Source organism: Callithrix jacchus, chromosome 22 (assembly GCF_049354715.1).
Source record: "Callithrix jacchus isolate 240 chromosome 22, calJac240_pri, whole genome shotgun sequence".
NCBI classification, from domain to species: domain Eukaryota; kingdom Metazoa; phylum Chordata; class Mammalia; order Primates; family Cebidae; genus Callithrix; species Callithrix jacchus.
Window position 1 is genome coordinate 21,754,775 of NC_133523.1, and position 23,238 is coordinate 21,778,012.

A 23,238-nucleotide genomic window follows, 5' to 3' on the forward strand; every position below is an offset into this window, starting at 1 on the left:
GTGCTACCCCAAAGGCATACTTAGAGTCTGTATAAATGGTTTCTATCTTATTTTCTAGGAATTTTATGGCCTTACTGAGAGTAAATAATTCACACCTCTGGGCAGAATAATTATTGGGTAACCTCCACAACTCAATTTCTTCAAAATTTTCTCCATCTATTATTGCATATTCATTGTGTTGTCTCCCATCAATCATTTTGGGAGAATCCATGTATGAACAGGTGAATGTCTGGTCTTATAAGAGGTCTCTGCTAGATCAAGCTGAACCTTTGTTTAATAATAAAGTCAAGACACAAGTGTTCAGTCTGTAGCAGTGGGTTCCCTGTTAGGAAGCCTGCAGGGTTGAGTGAGCTATATGTTGTTATGGTTAAGTCATCTTTCTCTAGCAGACTAGCTTCATACTTTAATATTCTAGAATCAGTAAGCTGTCTTTCTGCCTTTTGACTTAAAATAGCTTAACCTGGTGGTGTGTACTTACAGTCAAATATCTTCCAAAGGTAATCTTTCTACTTTTACTAATATGGCAGTAGCTGCCACAGACTGGACACATTGGGGCCATCCACTGGCAACTGGATCTAAGACTTTAGACAGGAAAGTAACTGGCTGCCGGCAGACTCCATGTTCCTGTGTGAGTACCCCTAGGGCTACTCCATTATCCACATTAACAAAAAGATGAAAAGGTTTCACTAGAGAGAGTAAGGCAGACATTAACCATGCCTTTAATTCATTTACGGGGTCAGCTTCATCAGAAGACCATATAAGCAGGTCAGGTCCTCTTTCAGTAAGTTTTTCATGTAACAGCTTACTTCTCAGAGCATAAGAGTCAACCATAATCTGCAGTATCCAATGAACTTTAAGAATTTTCTGAGTTCTCATTTGGCTTGGGGCAAGGGTAAGGACACAATTCCTTCAACCCATTCAGGCCCCTTCTTCTTTTCCCTGCACTAATTAAATGGCCTAAATATCTGACTTCTGGTTCTACATATTAAAGTTTTTCCTTTGAGACTCACAACCCTTCAGAGTATGGATGATTCAAAAAGTATATGGAGTGCTCAGCTACTTTTTCTGTATCTTCACCAGATATAATTCATATACTGGATTAAATGTAGCTGTGTTGAAATTTCTACTTTTCTAATTACCTTGTCTAGAGCATGAGTAAAAGTATTTGGCTAGTCTGCAAACCCTTGAGGTAATACTGTCCACCAGTACCGTTCCTTTTGTCCTGTATCTTGATCCTCCCATTTGAAGGCAAATAGATCTCAGCTTCTTTCAGCCAGAGGACAGGCCCAAAAGGCATCTTTTAAATCGATGACAGTAAACCACTGATCACTATAGGGAATTTTGCTTAGAATAGTATATGGATTTGGCATTGTCGAGTGAGCAGTTTGTACTGTTTAATTTATAGCTCCAAGATCTTGTACTAATCAGTAGGATCCATCAGGCTTTCTGACAAGTAAAATAGGGGTGTTATATGGGGACATGCAAGGTTCTAGGAGTCCATCTTTGATAAGACCTTCAATCACAGGCTTTAGTCCTATCTGACTTTGTAAGGAAATTGGGTACTGCTTTCTTCTGGCTCCTCCTTCTGGAATCTTTAAATGTATTTGGATTGGGAGAATTCGTAGCTTCCCTTAATTCCCTTCTCTTGACCATACATCAGGATAAATTTTCTTCTCATCTACTGTAGTCAGCAGGTTTAAGGAAATAAAGATTTTGGCCCTATTTGTAATCCTAACCCTAATATCAACATTAACTATCTTCTTAGTAATTAGTCCTTGCTTCAGGAATTAGTATAAATTGATTATTAGCCACCCAATTTTAATATCTCACTTCTGTATTCTCTAGAATCTTGCCTTAAACCCTCCTCCTTTTACTCCAGATATAAATAGTAATTCTTCTGAAGAGCAATTTAAGCCATTTGGATAAAGGCATAAACAGTGAGTCATTCTAGAATCAATAAAGAATGTTACTAATTTATGGTTTGGTCCCACCTCTAAATTTATCAATGGTTCTTGGTGGGACTCAAAGTAAAAAAGAGCCCCTGAGCCCCACTTGCTCCTTGTAAGGCAAGCATGAGCAGGCTCTTGGTGGTTTCTAATTGAGAGCATTCTCTCTTCAAATGGCCTGTCTTCCCACATCTGTAACATCTATCTTGCCCACCTTTTCTTCCTACTGCAGGACCCTTTTGCCTTGGCTTATCCTTGTTTTGTCTGCATTTCCACCTTCTACAGCACTTGCTATGGTCCTCCCATGTCCAATTCTGACCTCGCCCTATCCCTCTCTGCAGACCTGCATCCCAAGTCATCGGTCCATTTTTCACTCCGGACATTGTCTGCCCAGTTGATTTTTGCCAAGAAAAACTTTGCCGTTTGCTTTTGTCTGTCTTCATCTCTCCTCACATATATTTTTTGTGCTTCCTCTAAAAGTTCTTCAACCAGTTGGTTCTCTATCGTTGCTTTCTTGCAGTGTCAGACCAGTTGTTTGTGACAAAATGTAATTTTAGCATCCCTTGCCCTGGAGGACTATCAGGATTTAAATCTGCATACTTTATTAATTGTAATCTCAGCCTGTCTAGGAACTGCATGGGTCCTTCATTATTTTCTTGGTGTACATCAAAGGCTTTCATTAAGTTTTGAGGTCTAGGTGCAGATTTATTTATCCCTCTGATAATCAACTCTTGCACATCTGCTGCTGGGTTATCTTGGCCAGCAGGATAATCACTTTTTTAGGTTGCCATACCAGCTTTGTGAGTCATGTTTCATTCTTCTTTAGAGAACAAGATACCTAGGATCGACATTAACTAGGTTCAAGTATAGATTTGCAGACCTAATCACTGATGAATTCGTTCTGCTACCCATTCTGGATTATCTAGCAGAGGCTTAAGTTCTTTCTTTAGACCTCGTACTTAAGAAGAGGTTAAGGGAGCATTTACAAAGCCAATTGTGCCCCCACTTTGTGGGACTTCCTTCAGAGGAAAGAGCTGGGAAACTGGCTCTTTGGGAGTGCAAAGAAAGGGAAGATTTTTGAGTATGTTTTTTACAATACTTTGTATCTTTTGGCGTCCTCTCCATAAAGAAGGACATTTAGAAGAACATTGGCAATGATCAGGCTCTTAAAGGTCAGATGTGGAAACTTCTGCTTCTGAATCTGCACCAGCCACCTGAGGAGGAGTGGGGAGGCCACAGAGTGGGCTGCAATGGTGTGTTGGGATTAAGAAATGGGGGAAGATGATTCAAATGATTTCACTGTTTTCTTTCTAACCGTGTGTCACTATCTGCTTCATGTTTCAAGTCCTTTAAGGTATATAAAGAAAGAGGCCCTCGCTGCCAGCATAGGGTATAATCTATTTCTTCAGAGGACACAGGACTCTTGTTGTTAACATACATGATTAAAAGTTGGCAGACCCAGTCTTGATCTGAGCCAAATTTTGGCCAGAAAATGGCAGGTTTTAAAATTGGTTCTTGAGTCCAGAGGAAACAACAATATTTAATCATTATATATTTTTTTATGTTTAGTATGTTCATTTTCTTTCCAGTGCTTTAACATGAGCCCTAGAGGGCTATCAGGAGGGATTTGATCACTTTCACCTCTTTTATTTCTAGTTCTACTTCCTGTTCCAGTCTTACTAGAAGCATTTCCCATGTTGTATACTACATAGGCCCAACCCTTCACACTAAATATGTCTTGCCTATTTGTCCCGCGGGAGGCTCTATCCCCCAGATCCTTCAGAACAGGGATGTCTTGCCAGTCCTGTCTCTAGAGGCTTGCTAAGGCTCAACCTCACGTACTAGAGGTTTCTTGCCTAATTTATCCTGGGAGCTTTATTTTCTCCCTCCCCTTCCAGAGATCTCTCACTTTTATTCCATGCAACCACGATCGCAAACAGTGATGCTTGTGACCACTCACACACACTCAGCCTTCCAGAAGTTGACCACCAAGAAAATATTTTGTCACCCGCTTGTGACATTTCTTACCTTGGCCTGTGCACAAGGTTGCCTGGCTACCATGGTTCTGCAAGCTTTCCCTTCTCCCACATTGCTGAAGATCCAAATATATTCCTCACACCAAGTAGGTCCTGGCTCTCTTCTCTCCAGACCACTGCACAGAGGTTGGGGGGTGCCTCCCCACAAGAGAAGGCCAAGTCTAGTTTCCTTGGCTGGAGAATAGGGTCCTCCTCTAAGCTTGACCCTATTGGCTAGCAACTAAAATTTTCCTAAATAGGTAAAGGCAAGAAAGGACAAAGAAAAGAGGAAATGACTTGTGGAATGCTGATAAAGGGAAAAGTACTCCTTAATAAGGGCAAAGGAGAAAACTATAATCTAATGCTTCCCTAGGCTTTCCCAGACATGTCAGGGTGAATATTTGGGACAGCCAAGGAAACTTTGAAGAGGAACTTCTATTTTATTTTCTACAGTAGACATGGAGACATGAGAATTTCCACTTTACCCTTCCTCCTCTTGCTAAAATGCCCACAAATGCAAGTAACACCTGTTTGCTAATCTATTTATTCAGAGCCTAAATCTGTAGCTCCAAATTCTGAATCTAGGTCTTGAGATTTGAATAAGAAAAAAAAAAAAACCTTTTGTCTGAGGAATGCAAGTCCTTCTAGTTGTCAAACTCAGACATTAAAATGAGAGCACAGTTATGTCTTTTTTCCCCTTTTCAATAATGTATTTATTTCTTGAAAGCATTTGCTATTGCCACCAGTAGCTATCACTTAAACTAATAATGCCATACTGGACACTATAATTTATACTCCAAACCTTAATGATGTATGTCAAATCAATAATCAATGTTATTTCTGTAAGTAAATAAAAATTTCTGATAAATTTGTACCTGTCCAGTCTTTCTCTTTTTGGGGCTTTGCTTATATACTTGTAACTGGTGCCAAAGAATGTTTAGATTTCAGGCAACTTGAATCTTTGCTCCCAGGTTATAATCCTCATGCTTGGCCCAAATAAACTGTCTACTTATATTCATGTTGCCTCAGCTTATTTCTTTTAGGTAGGCATATTATTTAGAATGTGCTAGAGCAGCCTCTATGAGGGGATTTCTCTTTTGATTGTACTCCACTTGCTGTCACACCCAAGAATGCAAAGCCAGGTTGATCTGACCTAGAGTCTGCACATAAGGTCAGACTCATGCCTGGGATTCACAAGGCACAGAAAGTTTTTGGATTGAGAATGTACAGAAAACAAACAGGAGACATTTCTGCATTGTAGGATGTCAACATAGATGTCTTAAAGTTACCATTTGACAGTGTGGCTCTTTGAGCTTTTCAGGTCTTGTCCAGTGACCTGCTGCACTTATGTGAGGCTCCAGGTGTAAATAGAATCTGATGGCAGAACCTATACATGGAAACAAGCATCTTTGTAAGAGATTAAGGTCACAAAGTATCCAGAGCCATGAACAAACTACACCTACATGTTAAATGTAATACTAGCATATTCTTGTCCTTTTTGTTTGTTTTTAACCCAAACTTTGGCTAATCAGAATTGATTAAAGTTTTAAAGCTTCACTAGGACAGTTCAATATTTTATTTAGCCTGATCCTCTCTTCCCTTGCTTATTGATGGGACATCAGCTCAGAAGCACTGGGAACCTTCTCACAATCATCTAGACATCTATTAGAAATTTGAAAATGTCCAAAACAAAATTGTGTCAGGCTGACAAGAGTAGTTAATTCTGCTTCTGTTCAGCTTAAGTGAAATAATTTATTCTGTGTTTTCCTCCCCTCATGCATGAGATTTCTTTGGTTGGTACCCAGAAGAGAGTTTCTCCAGTTCTCTGGTACTTGAGTGCAAAACAAGGAGGAGGTCTGGAGACTCAAAGAGATAAACTAATAGTTTCTATTTCATATGGTCATTAGAAAAACAGATGAAGCAGTTATAAACTTTACCATCCAGGAACTTTTAGTCTAGGTCAGTAACTAGATAATGGCTTAATTGAGCATCATCTGGTAGGTACAAGGAATAGATGTGTGCAAACCAACTTGGGTTTTATTTGGGTTACTTACTTTATATTGTGAATTTCTATGTTATTACCTAAAGGGATATTTATGGACAGAAGGGTTATTATTCCATTCTTTTTACCTTGCCAGGAACACATATTTGTCTTATAAAATTATCCTAGAAAACTTTAAGAGATTTGTTTAAATTGGTTATTAATATATGTTATAAAATTGACAGGACAGTGGCTAAAAAAGATTAAAGTTACACAAACTCTGGGGATTTTTAAGTTTCTTTTAGGTAAGTTTATAAAAACAGAACATGAAATACCTAGTGTTATAGAGAACTATATGATCCTCTTCCTGCCCCAGTTCTATTTAGGTTCACCCTTTATAAAGGTCTTACTAAGTAAGGTCTTGCCCAACTCTGGAGTTTTGCCTCACATAACTGATAAGAGATGAAAGTTTTGAATCCTTTTGCCTTTCTAGAGGTGAGGCTCACAATTTTTTAAAAATCAAAAAGCATATAACTGAGATAAATAAAGTGTGTATTATAGGGTCTTAATTTGTTGTTATTGCAATTGTTTTTTAGACAGAATTTTGCTCTTGTTGCCCAGGCTGGAGTGCAGTGGCACGATTTCAGCTCACTGCAACATTTGTCTCCTGAGTTCAAACAATTGTCCTGCCTTAGCCTCCTGAGTAGCTGGGATTATAGGCACCTGCCACCATGCCTGGCTAATTTTTTCTATTTTTAGTAGAGATGGGGTCTCATTATGTTGGTCAGGCTGGTCTCAAACTTGTGACCTCTGGTGATCCTCCCACTTTGGCTTCCCAAAGTGCAGGGATTACAGGATTGAGCCACTACACCTGGCCTATTTTTTAAAAAACAATGCTAGCAGAGAAAGTCCAATTTGCAACTTGTTTTCTATTTCTGCAGATCCAGTAGTTTTTCCACAAATCACAAAAAAGTAAATATAAACACAATACTTATTCTGCTAAACTACATAAACTCTTTCTGTATCCCTTTTACTTGTCTATATTTAGGTTTTATTCTATACATTAAAAAACAAATCAATGACAGACAATCAGAGGAAGAAATAAAAATGCTAGACCCCTTATCTAAAATCTGGGAATTATTCAAGACAGTACCAGCTCCCAGGGTGTTACGATGATTAAATCACACAACGTTTAATACCCAGTACAGTGCTCTCTTAACATACTCTTGAGCATATGGTACCTGCTTAATAAACATTACATTCATTCATGTGCACATGTTGGTTTCCAAATGTAAACTTATTCAAACATTGCTGCATTCTCTTTGTTCTTGTAAACTTTAAAGAACTAAAAAAGAATAAGGAAATTGGTTGTATTCATTTTTCCTAGAAGTATGTGTGTTGTGACAAGGGTGCTGAGTGTAAGGGACTCTGTGCTGTGCCTGCTTTCTCTAACTAATGCTAATGGTGAGCCCAGGGGAAGCAACATCAGCATTAACAGAGAACTTGAGGCTGGGTGCTGTGGCTCACACATGTAATCCCAGCACTTTGGGAGGCTGAGGGTGGCATATCACCTGCGGTCAGGATTCAAGAGCAGCCTGGCCAACACTATACAACCCTGTCTCTACTAAAAATACAAAAAAAAAAAATTAGCCAGGTGTAGTGGCAGGTACCTGTAATTCCAGCCACTCAGGAGGATGTGACAGGAGAATTGCTTGAACCCAGGAGATGGAGGTTGCAGTTAGCTGAGATTGCTCTATTGCACCCCAGCCTGGGTCACAAGAACAAAACTCCATCTCATAAAAAATAATAATAAAGCTGATTTAAACAAGATGACACTTATTTCACAAAAACTTCTTAAGAAATTTATTAGGAGATACCTGCTACTAGAGTGTTAAAGACTATTTAAAATCGCTGTTAAAAATTACAAATTTTAGACGTAACTTCCAACAACATATCTTTTCCATCTGAAAAATACATATAACTGATTCTGTGTGATGCAAATACAGCACTGAAAAGTGTACACATTGTGTTTATGCCCTTAATTTTATACTTTTATTATTCAGAAAAGTATTATGGCTACTCTGGTGTTGTGGATCTTACGCCATTCTCTTTTCTCAGTAGTAGAGAATACATTAGGAAACACTTTTGTGTAAATGAATATTTTTTTAAATAATTTCAGTCACTCTTGTAAGTCAGAACTAGTTCTATTTCCTCTAATTTTACCTGTAGTCAAGTTATAAATTCTGCTATCTACCTGGTAAGTGTGTGTGTGTGTCTCTATGTGTGTGTGTTTGTTTTTCAGGGACTGCTGACATTTAGAGATGTGGCCATAGAATTCTCTCTGACAGAGTGGCAATTCTTGGACACTGCACAGCGGAATTTATATAGGAATGTGATGTTAGAGAACTACGAAAATCTGGTCTTTCTGGGTGAGGATAACTTCAACACACAATTCCAAACATAGCCTAATGGTTTCACTTCTCTTTTTGGTACAGTGTGTTTTGGTAATATATGCTTTGCATAAATAAGTTTCAGATCCCTGTTTTCAAGAAAATCTTGGGGATTTGTCCATGTTTAAAATAATTTCTGAAGATGTTTCATCTTGACCTGAACTTTCTACATTTCTAAGCTGATCTGTATCCTTCACTCTAGATTAGCAGTAATTTCATTAATTTAGTTACATAATATATTGTTGTCCGTACCTTAAAATCTAATTGCCAACACCAAATTTTGATTCAGTGTTACTGGGTAGTGAAATTAATAACCTACAAATTTAAAATCCTCTGTTAGAAATCAATATTTTTTGATTACATTATAAAATATTTTATTACGCCCTCTTTACTGAACATATTACTAGGTTGGTAATTGGAGAATATGAGCAAAATTTATGTTACTTATTTGTAATAAAACAGGTATTGCTGTCTCTAAGCCAGACCTGATCACCTGTCTGGAGCAAGAAAAAGAGTTTTGGAATATGAAGAGACATGAGATGGTGGATAAACCCCCAGGTAGGTGAGAGTGAAGGTGAACACAATGGATGACACAGATGAGAGGTCTAAATATTAAAGACAAAGCCAGTTGTTAAAATGTGAGTTGGAAAGCTACGTTCCATTGGAATAGTTTCTGGAAAGCCTGAGTTTTTCGTTTGTTTGTTTTGGTTTTTTGTTTTGTTTTTTTTCCTCTCATAATTGGATATCTTCTGTTTTACACTTAAATTTTCAAAAGCTTCTACTTTCTTTTTGGTGATCTTCTTTCAAATTTCTAGTGAGAGCATCTGTCTTCTTTATGGCATATAAAAAACCGCACAGTCTGACTGCTTTTACATTACTTTTGGGAACACAAAAATCCACATAATTTTTAAAAACTCTGTTAAACAATTTTTTACGTTTTCTTTTTGTATCATGTGTAAAATGTGAGTGGTAGTTTCTATTTTTTCTGTTCATTCTGCACATTTCATCTTATTTGTATGACTATAGTCTTGAAATATAGTTTGAAGTTGTAAAGTATGATGGCTCTCGGCTGTTTTTTAAAGATTTCTTTGACTAAAGTTTTTTGTAGTTATATGTAAATTATAAAATTGTGTTTTCCATTACTTAAAAAAATTGCCACTGAAATTTTGAAGGAGAGTTTGTTGAATCTGTAGATCACTTTGGATAACATGGCACTTTAGCAGTATTTATTCTTTAAATGCGTAGACACAAAATATTTTAAAATTTATTTCTTTTCTAATTTTTTTAGTGATCCATCACTGTAAAGATTTTTTAGCTCCACTCTTAAATTTGTTCTCAGAAATTTATTATTTTAATGCTCTTGTAAATAAGATTATTTTCTTCCTCTATTTTATCGGAGAGCTTAAGTGTATGAAACCCTATCTTGTATGTACCTTTTATATTTTCCTAATTTACTGATTATATTTATTAGTTTAGACAGGGTTTTTTTTGGACAGAGTTTTGCTCTTGTTGTCCAGGCTCGAGTACAATTGTGCGATCTCAGCTTCCCTCAACCTCCGCCCCCCAGGTTCAAACAATTCTTTTGCCACAGCTTCCCGGGTAGCTGGGATTGTATTTTTAGTAGAGACGGGGTTTCTCCATGTTGGTCAGGCTGTTCTCTAACTCCCAACCTCAGGTGATCCACCCACCTCAGTCTCCCAAAGTGCTGGGATTATAGGCATGAGCTACCGCACTCAGCTTTAGACAGGTTGTAATGTACTGCTTATGGGTTTTTTATATATATAAGATCATATGATTTACAACCAGCAAGTTTTTACTTATTTGTTTTCAATTTTAATGGCTTTTTTATTTTTTGGCTAATTCTTCTGCCACATACTTTCAATGATATGTTAAAATGCAAGCACTGACAATGGGCACAATATAGTTTTGCATTGGTGTCTGTGAATTTGAAGGATAAAACACTTCTTCAAGTTTTTAGAAACTACTTTCAGGAGATAAAGATCTTATTTTGTTGGACCCCCAGAGTGATGGGATGCCCTCTGGGTTTGTAGTAAAGAATGGTTGCAGTTTGGTCACAAGGCTACTGGGTCAGCACTAGGCAGTTGTAGTTCCATTTTATATTTTGGATAGATTGAACTTTTGTTGGTTGCTCTATAGGGAAGACACTAGCATAGGTTTCTCTAGTCAAGTCTGCATATGGTGGGCCTTCTATCAAGATGTGGATGAGGACAGCTTTCATTGAGTACCAGAAAGAATTTTTCCAGGTCACTGTGTGGGTTCCTAGGTAGGCAGAACTGGCCATGAACTGTGGCTGAGAGAGCTGAAACTGAATCATTGAACTGCTTCAGGGACCACAGTAAAGGCCAAGGTCTGCAGGCCTGCCTGCATGGCTATAAATGAATATCTTCCTCCAGGCCCCTGGAAGGACAGGACCTCTCTCAGATTGTGGCTGGAGGGGGTTTGAGATGATTACACAGTAACTTCAGAATTCTCTGTTGTGACAAATTAGGTAGCCAATTTCCTAGTTGTAGATAAGAACAGGGATCCTGTAGTTTGCTACCTAAATGAAGGCCTGCCTTCTGAAAAGAAGACTTTTCAATCTTGGGCTTTATCAGATCTTCAGAATTCCCTCTCTGGATCTCAAAGCTCTGTTAAAGGCACTTATTTATGAGATGAAGTCTTACTATATAATTCAGGCTGGTCTTGAAATTTGATGAGAAGCAATTCTATAACCTGAATGTGCCATGTAGCTGTCATTACATGGCTTGAGCCATGAGGCCTGGCTCTCTCATAAAGGTATTTTTGTCAGAGATGGCTGACCAGTTGTCTTGCTGTGCAGGGGCACCTTTCTTTCTTTTTTTTTTTTTGAGATGGAGTTTCACTCTTGTTACCCAGGCCAGAGTGCAACGGTGCGATCTTGGCTCACGGCAACCTTCGCCTCTTGGGTTCAAGCAATTCTCCTGCCTCAGCCTCCCAAGTAGCTGGGACTACAGGCATGCACCACCATGCCCAGCTAATTTTTGTATTTTTAGTAGAGACGGGGTTTCACCGTGTTGACCAGGATGGTCTCAATCTCTTGACCTTGTGATCCACCTGCCTCAGCCTCTCAAAGTGCTGGGATTATAGGTGTGAGCCACCGTGCCCAGCCAAAATAGGGCACCTTTCATTATTGTTCCATCTTACTGATTTCACTCCCTTTATACATTTTTATTCTTTATTTTCTTTTACAAATTTGTCTGTAATCATAGATTCAGAGATTTAGAATGCTATTCTAGAATTTACATGTTATGTCTGAAGTAAATTAGATAATTAGTAGACACTCCATATTTACTAAAACAGTTACTTATAAATTTAAGTTTCCTGTAGGCAAAAGGAATTATAGGATTTATACCCACTTTTTTAGCCTATATCTAAATATCAACATAATTTATTCCCAAATATTTATATATCAGAGGCTTTAACGATATTCTGTTATATATGTTGCATGTATACACACACACACACACACACACATATATTTATTTAGCAAAGTAAAGCTACTCTTTGCTTCTAAAGTTGGATTATAGCAGTTTCATTTTGTGTAAGAAGAGCATATATTTAAAAAATAAAAAATATTTTTAATTTTTTTTTTTTAAGACAGAGTTTTACTCTATCACCAGGCTGGAGTGCAGTGGTGTGATCTTGGCTCACTGCAACCTCTTCCTCCAGGTTCAAGTGATTCTCTTGCCTCAGCCTCCTGAGTAGCTGGGACTACAGGTGTACACCACTTCACCTGGCTAATTTTTGTAGTTTTAGTAGAGATGGGGTTTCACCATGTTGGCCAGGATGGTCTCGATCTCCTGACTTTCTGATTTGCCCGCTTCAGCCTCCCAAAGTGCTGGGATTACAGGTGTAAGCCACTGTGCCCGGCCAATATTTCTAGTTTTTAAAAAATGTTTATTTGAAGTTTCTAATTATAATATTTTATAATCATTCTGCATTTTCTCTGAAATTTTATAACCATAGAGTATATGTCAATTATTTAATATACCTGCCTTCCATGAGTGCACAGTCAAATATTGTAGTTATCTAGACAAATTCTTTCTTAATAGTATATCAGTATTGCAAACCAGAATTTATGAATAAATATTTATTATTGTTTTTCAGTCTATATTGGTTTTATAATGTAGATTTCTTAACATCAGTTCATTGTGGTTTTTGACTTATGTCCTATAATACTAGACAATTTGCAATTCTATTTGTACACTTTAAGTCAATGTGGAGTTTAACTATAAATCAGCAATATGCCTATCATAGTCAGATTATATACCTGTGCATTTATTTAAATATAAACCTAGTTTAATTTGTGGCTTATCTTGTATATGTTCTTTCTTAGATGAATGGTTGTTTTATCTTGTCTAAGTAAATAGTCAGGGAAATAGTCTTATTTTCACCATGCATTTAATGATGAATATATATTCTTTGATGTGAGAGAAACATTTACGTGATTTAAAGGTAATTTTTGAAAAAAGCATCATTCTGTATTTTTTCAGTTTTTCTTTGAAAAACATTTTTTTAAAAACACATAAAATTTACCATCTTAAATTTATTAAAGTGTATATTTCAGGGCCAGGCATGGTGGTGGCTAACATCTGTCATCCCAGGACTTTTGGAGGCAAAGTCAGAAGAATAACTTGAGCCCAAAAGATTGAGACCAACCTGGAAAATGTATGGAGATTCTTTCTGTACATAAAAAAGTATAAAAATAGCCAGGCATGGTGGTGTGCACCCGTAGTCTCAGCTCTTTAAGGAGAGTGATGATGGAGGATTATGTGAGGCTGGGAATTTGAGGCTACGGTGAGCCATAATTGTGCCACTACCCTCAAGCTTGGATGACAGAGTGAGACCCTGTCTTAAAAAAAAAAGCTGTACATTTCAAGATTGTTTAGTATATTCATATTGTTATATAAAAGAGTTCTATAGTTTCTTATTTTTTGAAAGTAACACTCCATACCTATTAAGTAACAACTGCCCATTTTGCCCTCTCCCCAGCCCTTGATAAACACTCTTTCATGTTTTGTTTCTATGAGTGTGACTAATTAAGGTATATAAGTGGAATCATATAGTATCCATAATTTTGTTACTTATTTCATGTGACATATTATCATAATTTATCTTAAAATATGACAAGATTTACTTAAAGCTGAATAATACTTTTGCATGTGTACATATATACATATGTATATATGTGTACATATATACATATGTATATATGTGTACATATATACATATATAGTGTATATATATAACAGAATATGTAAACATAATGCTATACATATATATATGTTTTTTAATGTGTTTATAAGTTAAGAAACAGCTAAGCTATTTTGGCTTTTTAGCTTTTGTGAATACTGATACAATAAACATGAATGTTCAAATGTGTTTTTCAGGTCCTGTGTTGCATATTTTAGATATAGATTCATAAATGAGATTGCTGTATTTGATTATACTTTTATTTTTAATTATTTGAGAAGCACTTATACATTTTAAATAATGGCTACATTCTTCTTTTCTACATACATTCTACATGACTTTTATTTTTATTGCATCATAAACAAATTTGATATTTCTAAAAAATTGATAGTTGCCATTCTATTAAGTGTAAGATGATTTTGTTTTTCAATGTAATTTTTATTCATTTCTTTACAAATGGTAATTCTGCAAGTTTTTTCAAAGCTTATTTCCATTTATATATCTTGTTAAAAATGTAGTTCAATTATTTACTTCTAAATCGTTATTGAACTTCATTGATCAGTTTTAAGAATTGCTTATATATTTTTAATATTAACTCCTATCATATGTGATTTGCAAATATTTTCACCCATTTTTTTAAAAGGTATTGTCACTCAATTAAATTTTTCTTTGACATGCAGAAATTTTGAAGAATGGTGTAGTTATTTTTTCCTGCTTTTTCTTCATAGCTCATTCATTCAATGTTGTATCTAAGAAAATGGTGTGTCAAGACCATTGTCTTGTCTTCTCCGTTTATTTTTTTCTCAGAGATTTGTTAGGTCTTTTTATGTCTAGGTACTTACTTTAAAATGCTTTTCATATCTGTTTCAAGGAAATGATCTCATTTTATCAGTGTTGATACCTAGTTTTCAACATGATTTTTTTGGAAGAGATTATCTTCTCTCTATTGTGTGCTTATAGCAACTTTGGGGGAAAATCATTTGATTATATACAGAAGGGTTTATTTCTGGGCTCTCTATCATGTTCTTTCACCTGTCTATCTATGTCAGCACCACATTGCATTATTTAGCTTTTAATATGTTTTGAAATCCGAAAGTATAATGCCTCCTTGTTCTTGTAATGGGTGTTTGGCTATAATTTATAATTAAATTTAAAAATTTTAATGTTTGTATAAAATTGTGCTTTTGGGAGTTTTATAGAGATTGTAGTAAATATGTTCTCCACTGTAGATTGTATTGACATCTTTGAATGATTAAATTTTTTTTTACCTTTACAGCAAGAATATGTTAAAGACTATGTTTTATTTTCATATATATTTGGATTTGCAAGTTTTAATTTTAAAACTTAATTTCTTGTGTTATTCAGTTTTGGTCAGAAAACGTGTATAATTTTGGTCTTCTTAAATTTATGTCTTGCTGTTTGAGATAGGATCTTACTCTGTCACTCAGGCTGTAGTACAGTGGAATAATTTTGGCTCACTGTAGCCATAACCTTCCAGGCACAAATGATCCTTGAATGTAATCTCCCTAGTAGCTGACACTACAGAAATTCTTTACCAAGCCTCACTAATTTTTTGATTATTTGTAAGGACAGGGTTTCACTGTGTTGCCCAGGCTGGTCTCAAATTTTTGGCTTCAAGTGATTCTCCCATCTTGGTCTTCCAAAATGTTGAGATTATAAGTGTGAGCCACTGCACCCAGCTGGTATTCTCAAATTTAATAAGATTTGGTATGTGTCCTAACAGAATATACCAGGTGCACATAAGTATATTGTGTATTATCTTGCTTTTGATTAAAAAGTTTCTACATGTCTGTTAAGCTGAATTGATCTGCAGTATTGTTTGGATTTCCATGTTCTCCAAACCTTATGCTGTAATGTAATCCTGAGTGTTTAATGTGGGACCTGGTGGGAGATGTTTGTGTCATGGGGGTAAATTTCTCATTAATGGGTTGGCACTATGTTTTTATTAATCAAAGTGCTTACACTCTATTAATTCAAAGGTTGGTTCATTAAAAGAACCCAGCTTCTTTACCTCACACTTGCTCTTTCTCTTACCCTCTAATATATCCTGTTACTCTTTGCCTTTCACCATAATTGTAAGCTTCCTGAGATTCTCACCAGAAGCAGATGCTGGTACACACTTTTTCTACAGTCTGCCAAACTGTGTGCCAAAAAAAAAAAAAAAAAAAAAAACCCAAAAACCGAAGGAAAAAAAACCCTCTTTGCTTTATGAATTAACCACTCTCAGGTATTTCTCTTTGTAAAACAATTGAAGTTGGAAATTTATTTCTAAAGGCATTATGTTATAAAGGGGAGCAGATAAAGCTGTCTTGGGTAAACATAACAGACTTTTTTTTCTCTTCTATGAGGCTCTTTATTTTATGCTCACCTGGGGCACTGCACACAAATTTATAAGTTTTTCACAAAAGTATTTTGGTCAGTATGTGCTTGTTAAATTTATATGTCTAGGAAGAAATTATGGTCTAATGATATTTTACTATGCCATCTTGCTTATGTAGTTTGTGAAATTTTATAGTTTAGACTTGGAAAGTATATTCATTTGAGTCTAGCAATTAATGTGTTATTTTTATTTTTTTCAGTAATGTGTTCTCATATCATCCAAGACCTTTTGCCAGAGAAGAACATAGAAGATTCTTTTCATAAAGTTACACTGACAAGAGATGAAAAATATGAACATACAAATTTTCTCTTAAAAGAAGACTGTAAAAATGTGGATGAGTATAAGGTGCACAAAGAAGGTCATAATGAACTTAACCAATATTTGCCAACTATCCAGAGCAAAATATTTAAATGTGATAAATGTATGAAAGTCTTTTATAAATTTTCACATTTAAATACACATAAGTTAAGACATACTGATAAGAAACCTTTCAAATGCAAAGAATGTGGCAAATTATTGTGTATGCTTTTACATCTAACTCAACATAAAAGAATTTATACTACAGTGAATTTTTACAAATGTGAAGAGTGTGGCAAAGCTTTTAACTATCGCTCAGCTCTTACTACACATAAGATAATTCATACTGGAGAGAAACCTTATAAATGTGAAGAATGTGGCAAAGCTTTTAATCGGTATGCAAACCTTACTAGACATAAGAGAATTCATTTTGGAGTGAAACTCTACGAATTTAAAGAATGTGGCAATGCTTTTAATCAATCCGCAAACCTTACTACATATAAGATAATTTATACTGGTGAGAAACCCTACAAATGTGAAGAATGTGGCAAAGCTTTTAACTATCGCTCAACCCTTACTACACATAAGAGAATTCATACTGGAGAGAAACCCTACAAATGCGAAGAATGTGGCAAAGCTTATACAGAACCTGCAGCCCTTAATAGACATAAGAAAATTCACACTGGAGTAAAACCATACAAATGTGAAGACTGTGGTAAAGCTTTTACATACTCTGCAACCCTTACTAGACATAAGATAATTCATACTGGAGAAAAACCATACAAATGTGAAGAATGTGGCAAAGCTTTTAACAAATCCTCAATGCTTACTACACATAATAGAATTCATACTGGAGAGAAACCCTACAAATGTAAGGAATGTGACAAAGCTTTTAACCAATCCTCAAAACTTGGTAAACATAAGAAAATTCATAATGGAGAGAAAACCTACAAACATAAAGAATGTGGCAAAGCTTTTAATCAGTCCTCAAAGCACAAGATTATTTATACTGATGAGAAACCCTACAAATGTGAAGAATGTGGCAAAGCTTTTAACTATCGCTCAAACCTTACTACACATAAGAGAATTCATACTGGAGAGAAACCTTACACATGTGAAGAATGTGGCAAAGCTTTTAACCGGTTTGCAAACCTTACTAGACATAAGAAAATTCATACTGGAGAGAAACCCTGCAAATATAAAGAATATGACAAAGCTTTTAATCAATCCTCAAACCTTACTACACATGAGATAATTTATACTGGTGAGAAACCCTACAAATGTGGAGAATGTGGCAAAGCTTTTAACTATCGCTCAACCCTTACTACACATAAGAGAATTCATACTGGTGAGAAACCTTACAAATGTGAAGAATGTGGCAAAGCCTTTAACCAGTTTGCACACCTTACTAGGCATAAGAGAATTCATACTGGAGAGAAACCCTACAAATGCGAAGAATGTGGCAAAGCTTATACAGAACCTGCAATCCTTACTAGACATAAGAAAATTCACACTGGAGAAAAACCATACAAATGTGAAGACTGTGGCAAAGCTTTTACATACTCTGCAACACTTACGAGACATAAGATAATTCATACTGGAGAAAAACCATACAAATGTGAAGAATGTGGCAAAGCTTTTAACAAATTGTCAATGCTTACTGTACATAAGAGAATTCATACTGGAGAGAAACCCTACGATGTAAAGAATGACAATTTTTTAACCAGTCCTAAAACTTGGTAAACATAAGAAAATTGATACTGGAGAGAAACCATACACATCTGAGGACTGTGGCAAAGCTTTTAAGAAATCCTCAATGCTTACTGCACATAAGAGAATTCATAGTAGAGAGGAACTGTACAAATGTGAAGAATGTGGTCAGCTTTTAACTATTGCTCACACCATACTACACATAACAGAATTCATACTGGAGAGAAACCATACAAATGTGAATAATGTGGCAAAACTTTTAACTAATTCTCAACCCTTATTAAACACAAGAGAATACATACAGGAGAGAAATTGTATAAATGTGTAGAATGTGGCCAAGATTTCAACTGATCCTCAGCACTTACTGAACATAATAGAATTCATATTGGGGAGCAACCTTACGAACGTGAAGAATGTAACAACGCTTTCAATCCATCTGCAAACATTAACCCTAAGAAAATTTATGCCAGTGAGAAACTACAAAACCAGAATGTGTGACAATTTTGACAACACCTCAACCTTTTCTAAATATAAAAGTAATCATACTGGTGACAGATTATAGAAATGTGAAGAATGTGACAAAACCTTCAAAATGTCTGACTTATTTTTAAGTAAGATAATTTTTACTGGAGAAAACACAAATGTAAACAATATTGTGAAACTTCTAATTAATGTTCACAACTTACTGCACAGGAATGCACTTCAGAAAAATTGTACAAATAAAAATAATGTGAAATAACCATTAATATTTGATCACATCCTACTCAACAGAGAGCTGGTAAATAAAACATATAAATGGAATTACTGTAATATATAAAAATATATATGTATAAATGGAATTACTGTAATACATATATACTACAGTAATTCCATTTATTATATATAAGCCTTTAAAGAAGAGGCCGGGTGTGGTGGCTCATGCCTGTAATCCCAGCACTTTGGGAGGCTGAGGTGGGTGGATCAAGGGGTCAGTAGTTCAAGACCAGCCTGGCCAACATGGCCATAGAAACACCATCTCTACTAAAAATACAAAAATTAGCCAGGCATGGTGGTACACACCTGTAATCCCAGCTACTTGGGAGGCAGAGGCAGGAGAATTACTTGAACCTGGGAGGTGGATATTGTGGTGAGCTGAGATCACACCACTGCACTGCAGCCTGGGTGACAGCAAGACTCCATCTCAGAAAAAAAATAATAAAGAGTATTCATTTTGAAGACAAAGATTACAAATATAAAGAGTGTTCCAGTAGCTTTACTTGTATCACAGATTTGATTGTACACATTTGTACTAGAGAAAAACCCTGTAGCAGTTTCTCAAACTTTGTTCCACATCAGGAAATTTATATTGGGGGAAAAAAATCTTGCAAATGTTATAAATTTGGAGAAAAATTGTTTCAATAACTATTGCTTAGAAAACACCAGAGGTTTCATACTAAAGTATATTTTTGCAGATGTACTAAATGTGAAAGAATGTTTAATCCAAAATGAAGTCTATGTAAATATCAGAAAATTCCCAGTGGAAATACCTAAGGCAGTGACGCTATAGACATTACAGTAAATCAGAGTGCTGAGTATAGAAAACAATCAGAACTAAAGTTGGTAAATAAATTATTTGTATGTCACTTTAAAAGAAGTAGAGTTTTTTAAATGTTATAATTCCATTCAAAGTATACTTTTGTCCTTAAAATTACAGATATTTTAAAACATGAATAATGATGCAATTCTCTCAAATTACTTCGTGCTCTTTTTTCATTCCTACTGTATTCACCTGTGAAAGCATGTTACTAAGTGTTACTGCATCAAAAATGTAAGTTTTTTTTTTTAATTAGTAGGGATATGACCTTTTCTATGGAAGGGAAAGGGAATTAAAATGTAAGACGTGATGAAATTCTAAGTGGAGAGACTCTTTGGTTAAGTAATGCATGAGTTAGGTGTTCAGAGTAATATTCTACATAATAGTGATAACATTTTAAATTTTAGTTAAAATTTAAATTAGCAGTACATTATTTTAATTATGGTACTTTTATGTAATAGAATAGAAATTTTTAGATTGTGTGAACTGAATTTTTTAGTTAAAGTTTTAAAAAAAAGTTAAAACCATTGATCATTCAATAAAGTGTTATTATACCATTAACTTTAACTTAGTCAACCTTACTCAACGATGTAGGTAAAAGATGGTAACAATGTACTATTTGTTAACACAATGAACTAACATTTCTAGTAATCTCCTTTGCAGTGACTTTAAACTGCAGAGCAGTTAAGGAATATTGTTCCTATAGGTTAAATATTTCTTCTTTTTCTCTTATTTTATTTTTCTTAATTTTTGTGGGTCCATAGTATGTGTATGCATTTATGCTGTATATATAGCCTGTTTGAATACAGAAATAAAAAAGGTAATAATCACATCAGGATAAATTAAGTATTCATCATCTCCAGCATTTATCCCTTGTATTAGAAATGAATTCTACACTTTTTGATATTTTAAAATGTACAGTTAAATTGTTATTCATTACAGGGTCATCTTTTTGGTCATAATAAAAATTATGTACCATTATAAAAATTTATACACTTTGGAGTCCAGAATAAACTTAAAAATTGTTAATTTTTTTGAAAACATGGTATCTCTGCCTGCAAACTCATACAGACTTTTAGTTTTGATTTACAGAGTTAAATACACACATACATTATTCTAAAAATAAACCTTAAGTTTAAGAAAATTATGGAGTAAGTCATCATGTTTGTATAAATTTGTACCTTTTTCTCAGAAGAAAAAATTATTGGAACAAAATGAATTATTTAAATTTAATAATCATTGTATTACCAAATAGTATATTGTTACCATCTTTTACCTATATCCTTGAGTAAGGTTGGCTAGGTTAAAACTAACTAGAAAACTAAAAACCTCAAAATGATAAAAGCAAATCTATGCCCTCTGTTTATATTGAATTTATTACTGTAAAATCTTATGGCTAATTAATATTCTCATGCAAATTTGCTGTCTTTACTTGTCTAGTACTCATGGTAGATCTATAATTTTCTTGTTTCTTATACTTTTTTCTTTCATAGTTTCTAAGGTTTTCATTATGTGAGCTGGTCAAGGATTGTATGAATGGTTTTTATAAAATTTAGTAGTGCACACAAAATAATTTCTAGATATAAGCCCTATATCTAGATATAAAAAAATAATATTTTATTGAATTAGAACATTTTGTTCTTTTAATTGGAGAACCCTATGTAAGCCTACTTTTCTTTAATTATTGTTCCTTTCACTTTTTATAATTGGCAGAAGTAAATTTACCAATTTGCTCAGGGAGGTTTACCAATAAGTACTAGAGAGGTTTCATAAGTCATGAGCATGTTTATGTATACAAATGTAGCAAACAAACATGACAGTGCTTGCTGTGTAACAGAAGTTCCACAATAAGCTGTAAATATCCTTGCTGGAGTTAGTTTGTGATTTCAAGTCAGAGATGGAAAATATCGGTGGTAAAGAAAAACATTAATTCTTCATGTGGAGCGAACATTTTTCCAGGTGGTAACAATACATTATTTGGTAATATAATGGACTAACATCTTTAGTAATGTCTTTTGCCAGTGGCTTTAAACTGCAAAATGTTAAAGAGTATTGTTCTTGTAGGTAAAATTTTCATTATTTTTTTGTCATTAAAATATTCTTACATTTCGTGGGTCATTTATATGTGTATGGATTCATGTTATATATGGCATATTCTGATACAGGCATACAATATATAACAGGAGGGTAAACGTGGTAACCATCACCTCTAGAATTTATTCTTTGTATTACAATTTTATTCTACAATTTTAGTTATTTTAAAATGTGCAATTAAATTGTTATTGGCTGCAGGGTCATTTTATGGTCATAATAAATACTACATACAAGTATAAATAAAATTTACATATTTCCGATCCCTGAATAAATACTTTAAAATTTTTGTTTGTATTTTTCTTTGAACATGTGGACTCTGCCTGCAAACACACATAGATCTTTAGTTTTGATTTACTTAGAGTTAAATACACACATTAGTCTAAAGATAAACCTTAGGTGTAAGAAAATTATAGGTCGTGTGAGTATAAGTTTGTAACTATTTTCAGAAGAAAAAAGCAATATTAAATCATTTTAATAAGGTGTCTGATTTTCTAGGAAAACCTCAAAAATGCTGAATGCAATTGTATATATACTGTGCTTGGTAGTGTACTAAATTATGTTTTACTTATTTGAAATATTTCATTTTGTTATTTTAATTGGAGAATGCTATATAAACCTATTTTTAAAATTTATTATTTTTTAAAATAATGAACTTAAGTAAATTTGTTGATTGGGCCAATTTGTTCAGGTAACTATTAGGGAACCCTTATAAGTTGTGAGGATGTTTTTATATATAAAGTAGCAAACAAACATGACAGTGTTTGCTGTGTAATAGATGCTCCATAATAAGGCATAAATATTCCTGTGATGGTTTGCAACTTCAAGTGAGATGGAAAATATTAGTGTGAACAAATAACATTGATTCTTTATGGGAAGGGTAATTATTCTTTTAGGCTGCAAAGCTATATCCTGCTGAATTTAAAGAGAAGATTTGCTTTTATATTCTATTTTTTTTTTAATTTTTTATTGGATTATAGGTTTTGGGGTACATGAGCAGAGCATGCAAGACAGTTGCTTAGGTACACACATGGCAGTGTGCTTTGCTTTTCTTCTCCCCTTCACCCACATTTGGCATTTCTCCCCAGGCTATCCCTCCCCACCTCCCCCTACCACTGGCCCTCCCCTTTTCCCCCCAATAGACCCCAGTGTTTAGTACTCCCCTTTCTGTGTCCATGTGTTCTCATTTTTCATCACCCACCTATGAGTGAGAATATGCGGTGTTTCATTTTCTGTTCTTGTGTCAGTTCGCTGAGGATGTTTTCCAGATTCATCCATGTCCCTACAAACGACACGAACTCATCATTTCTGATTGCTGCATAATATTCCATGGTGTATATGTGCCACATTTTTCCAATCCAGTCTATTATCAATGGGCATTTGGGTTGATTCCAGGTCTTTGCTATTGTAAACAGTGCTGCAATGAACATTCGTGTACATGTGTCCTTATAGTAGAACGATTTATAGTCTTTTGGATATATACCCAGTAATGGGATTGCTGGGTCAAATGGAATTTCTATTTCTAAGGCCTTGAGGAATCGC

The 23,238-nt window shown here is 34.8% G+C and overlaps 1 protein-coding gene across 41 annotated transcripts in view; it reads left to right on the forward strand.

The window, feature by feature from the left end:
- LOC100387714 (uncharacterized) overlaps positions 1-21,985 on the forward strand; it is a 76,932-nt gene extending 54,947 nt beyond the window's left edge. For 30 of the 41 annotated variants that reach the window (XM_078359857.1, XM_078359837.1, XM_078359836.1 and 27 more), the window contains 3 exons: positions 8,245-8,371; positions 8,855-8,950; positions 16,225-21,985. In XM_078359857.1, coding sequence (XP_078215983.1) covers positions 8,338-8,371; positions 8,855-8,950; positions 16,225-18,065 — 1,971 coding nt within the window. In that variant the 5' untranslated portion in view covers positions 8,245-8,337 and the 3' untranslated portion in view covers positions 18,066-21,985. Of the gene's footprint in view, positions 1-8,244; positions 8,372-8,854; positions 8,951-12,998; positions 13,100-16,224 lie in introns of all 41 variants that reach the window. The other 11 variants (XM_078359867.1, XM_078359866.1, XM_035285519.3 and 8 more) reach the window with 4 other exon arrangements.
- The last annotated feature ends 1,253 nt before the right edge of the window (positions 21,986-23,238 follow it).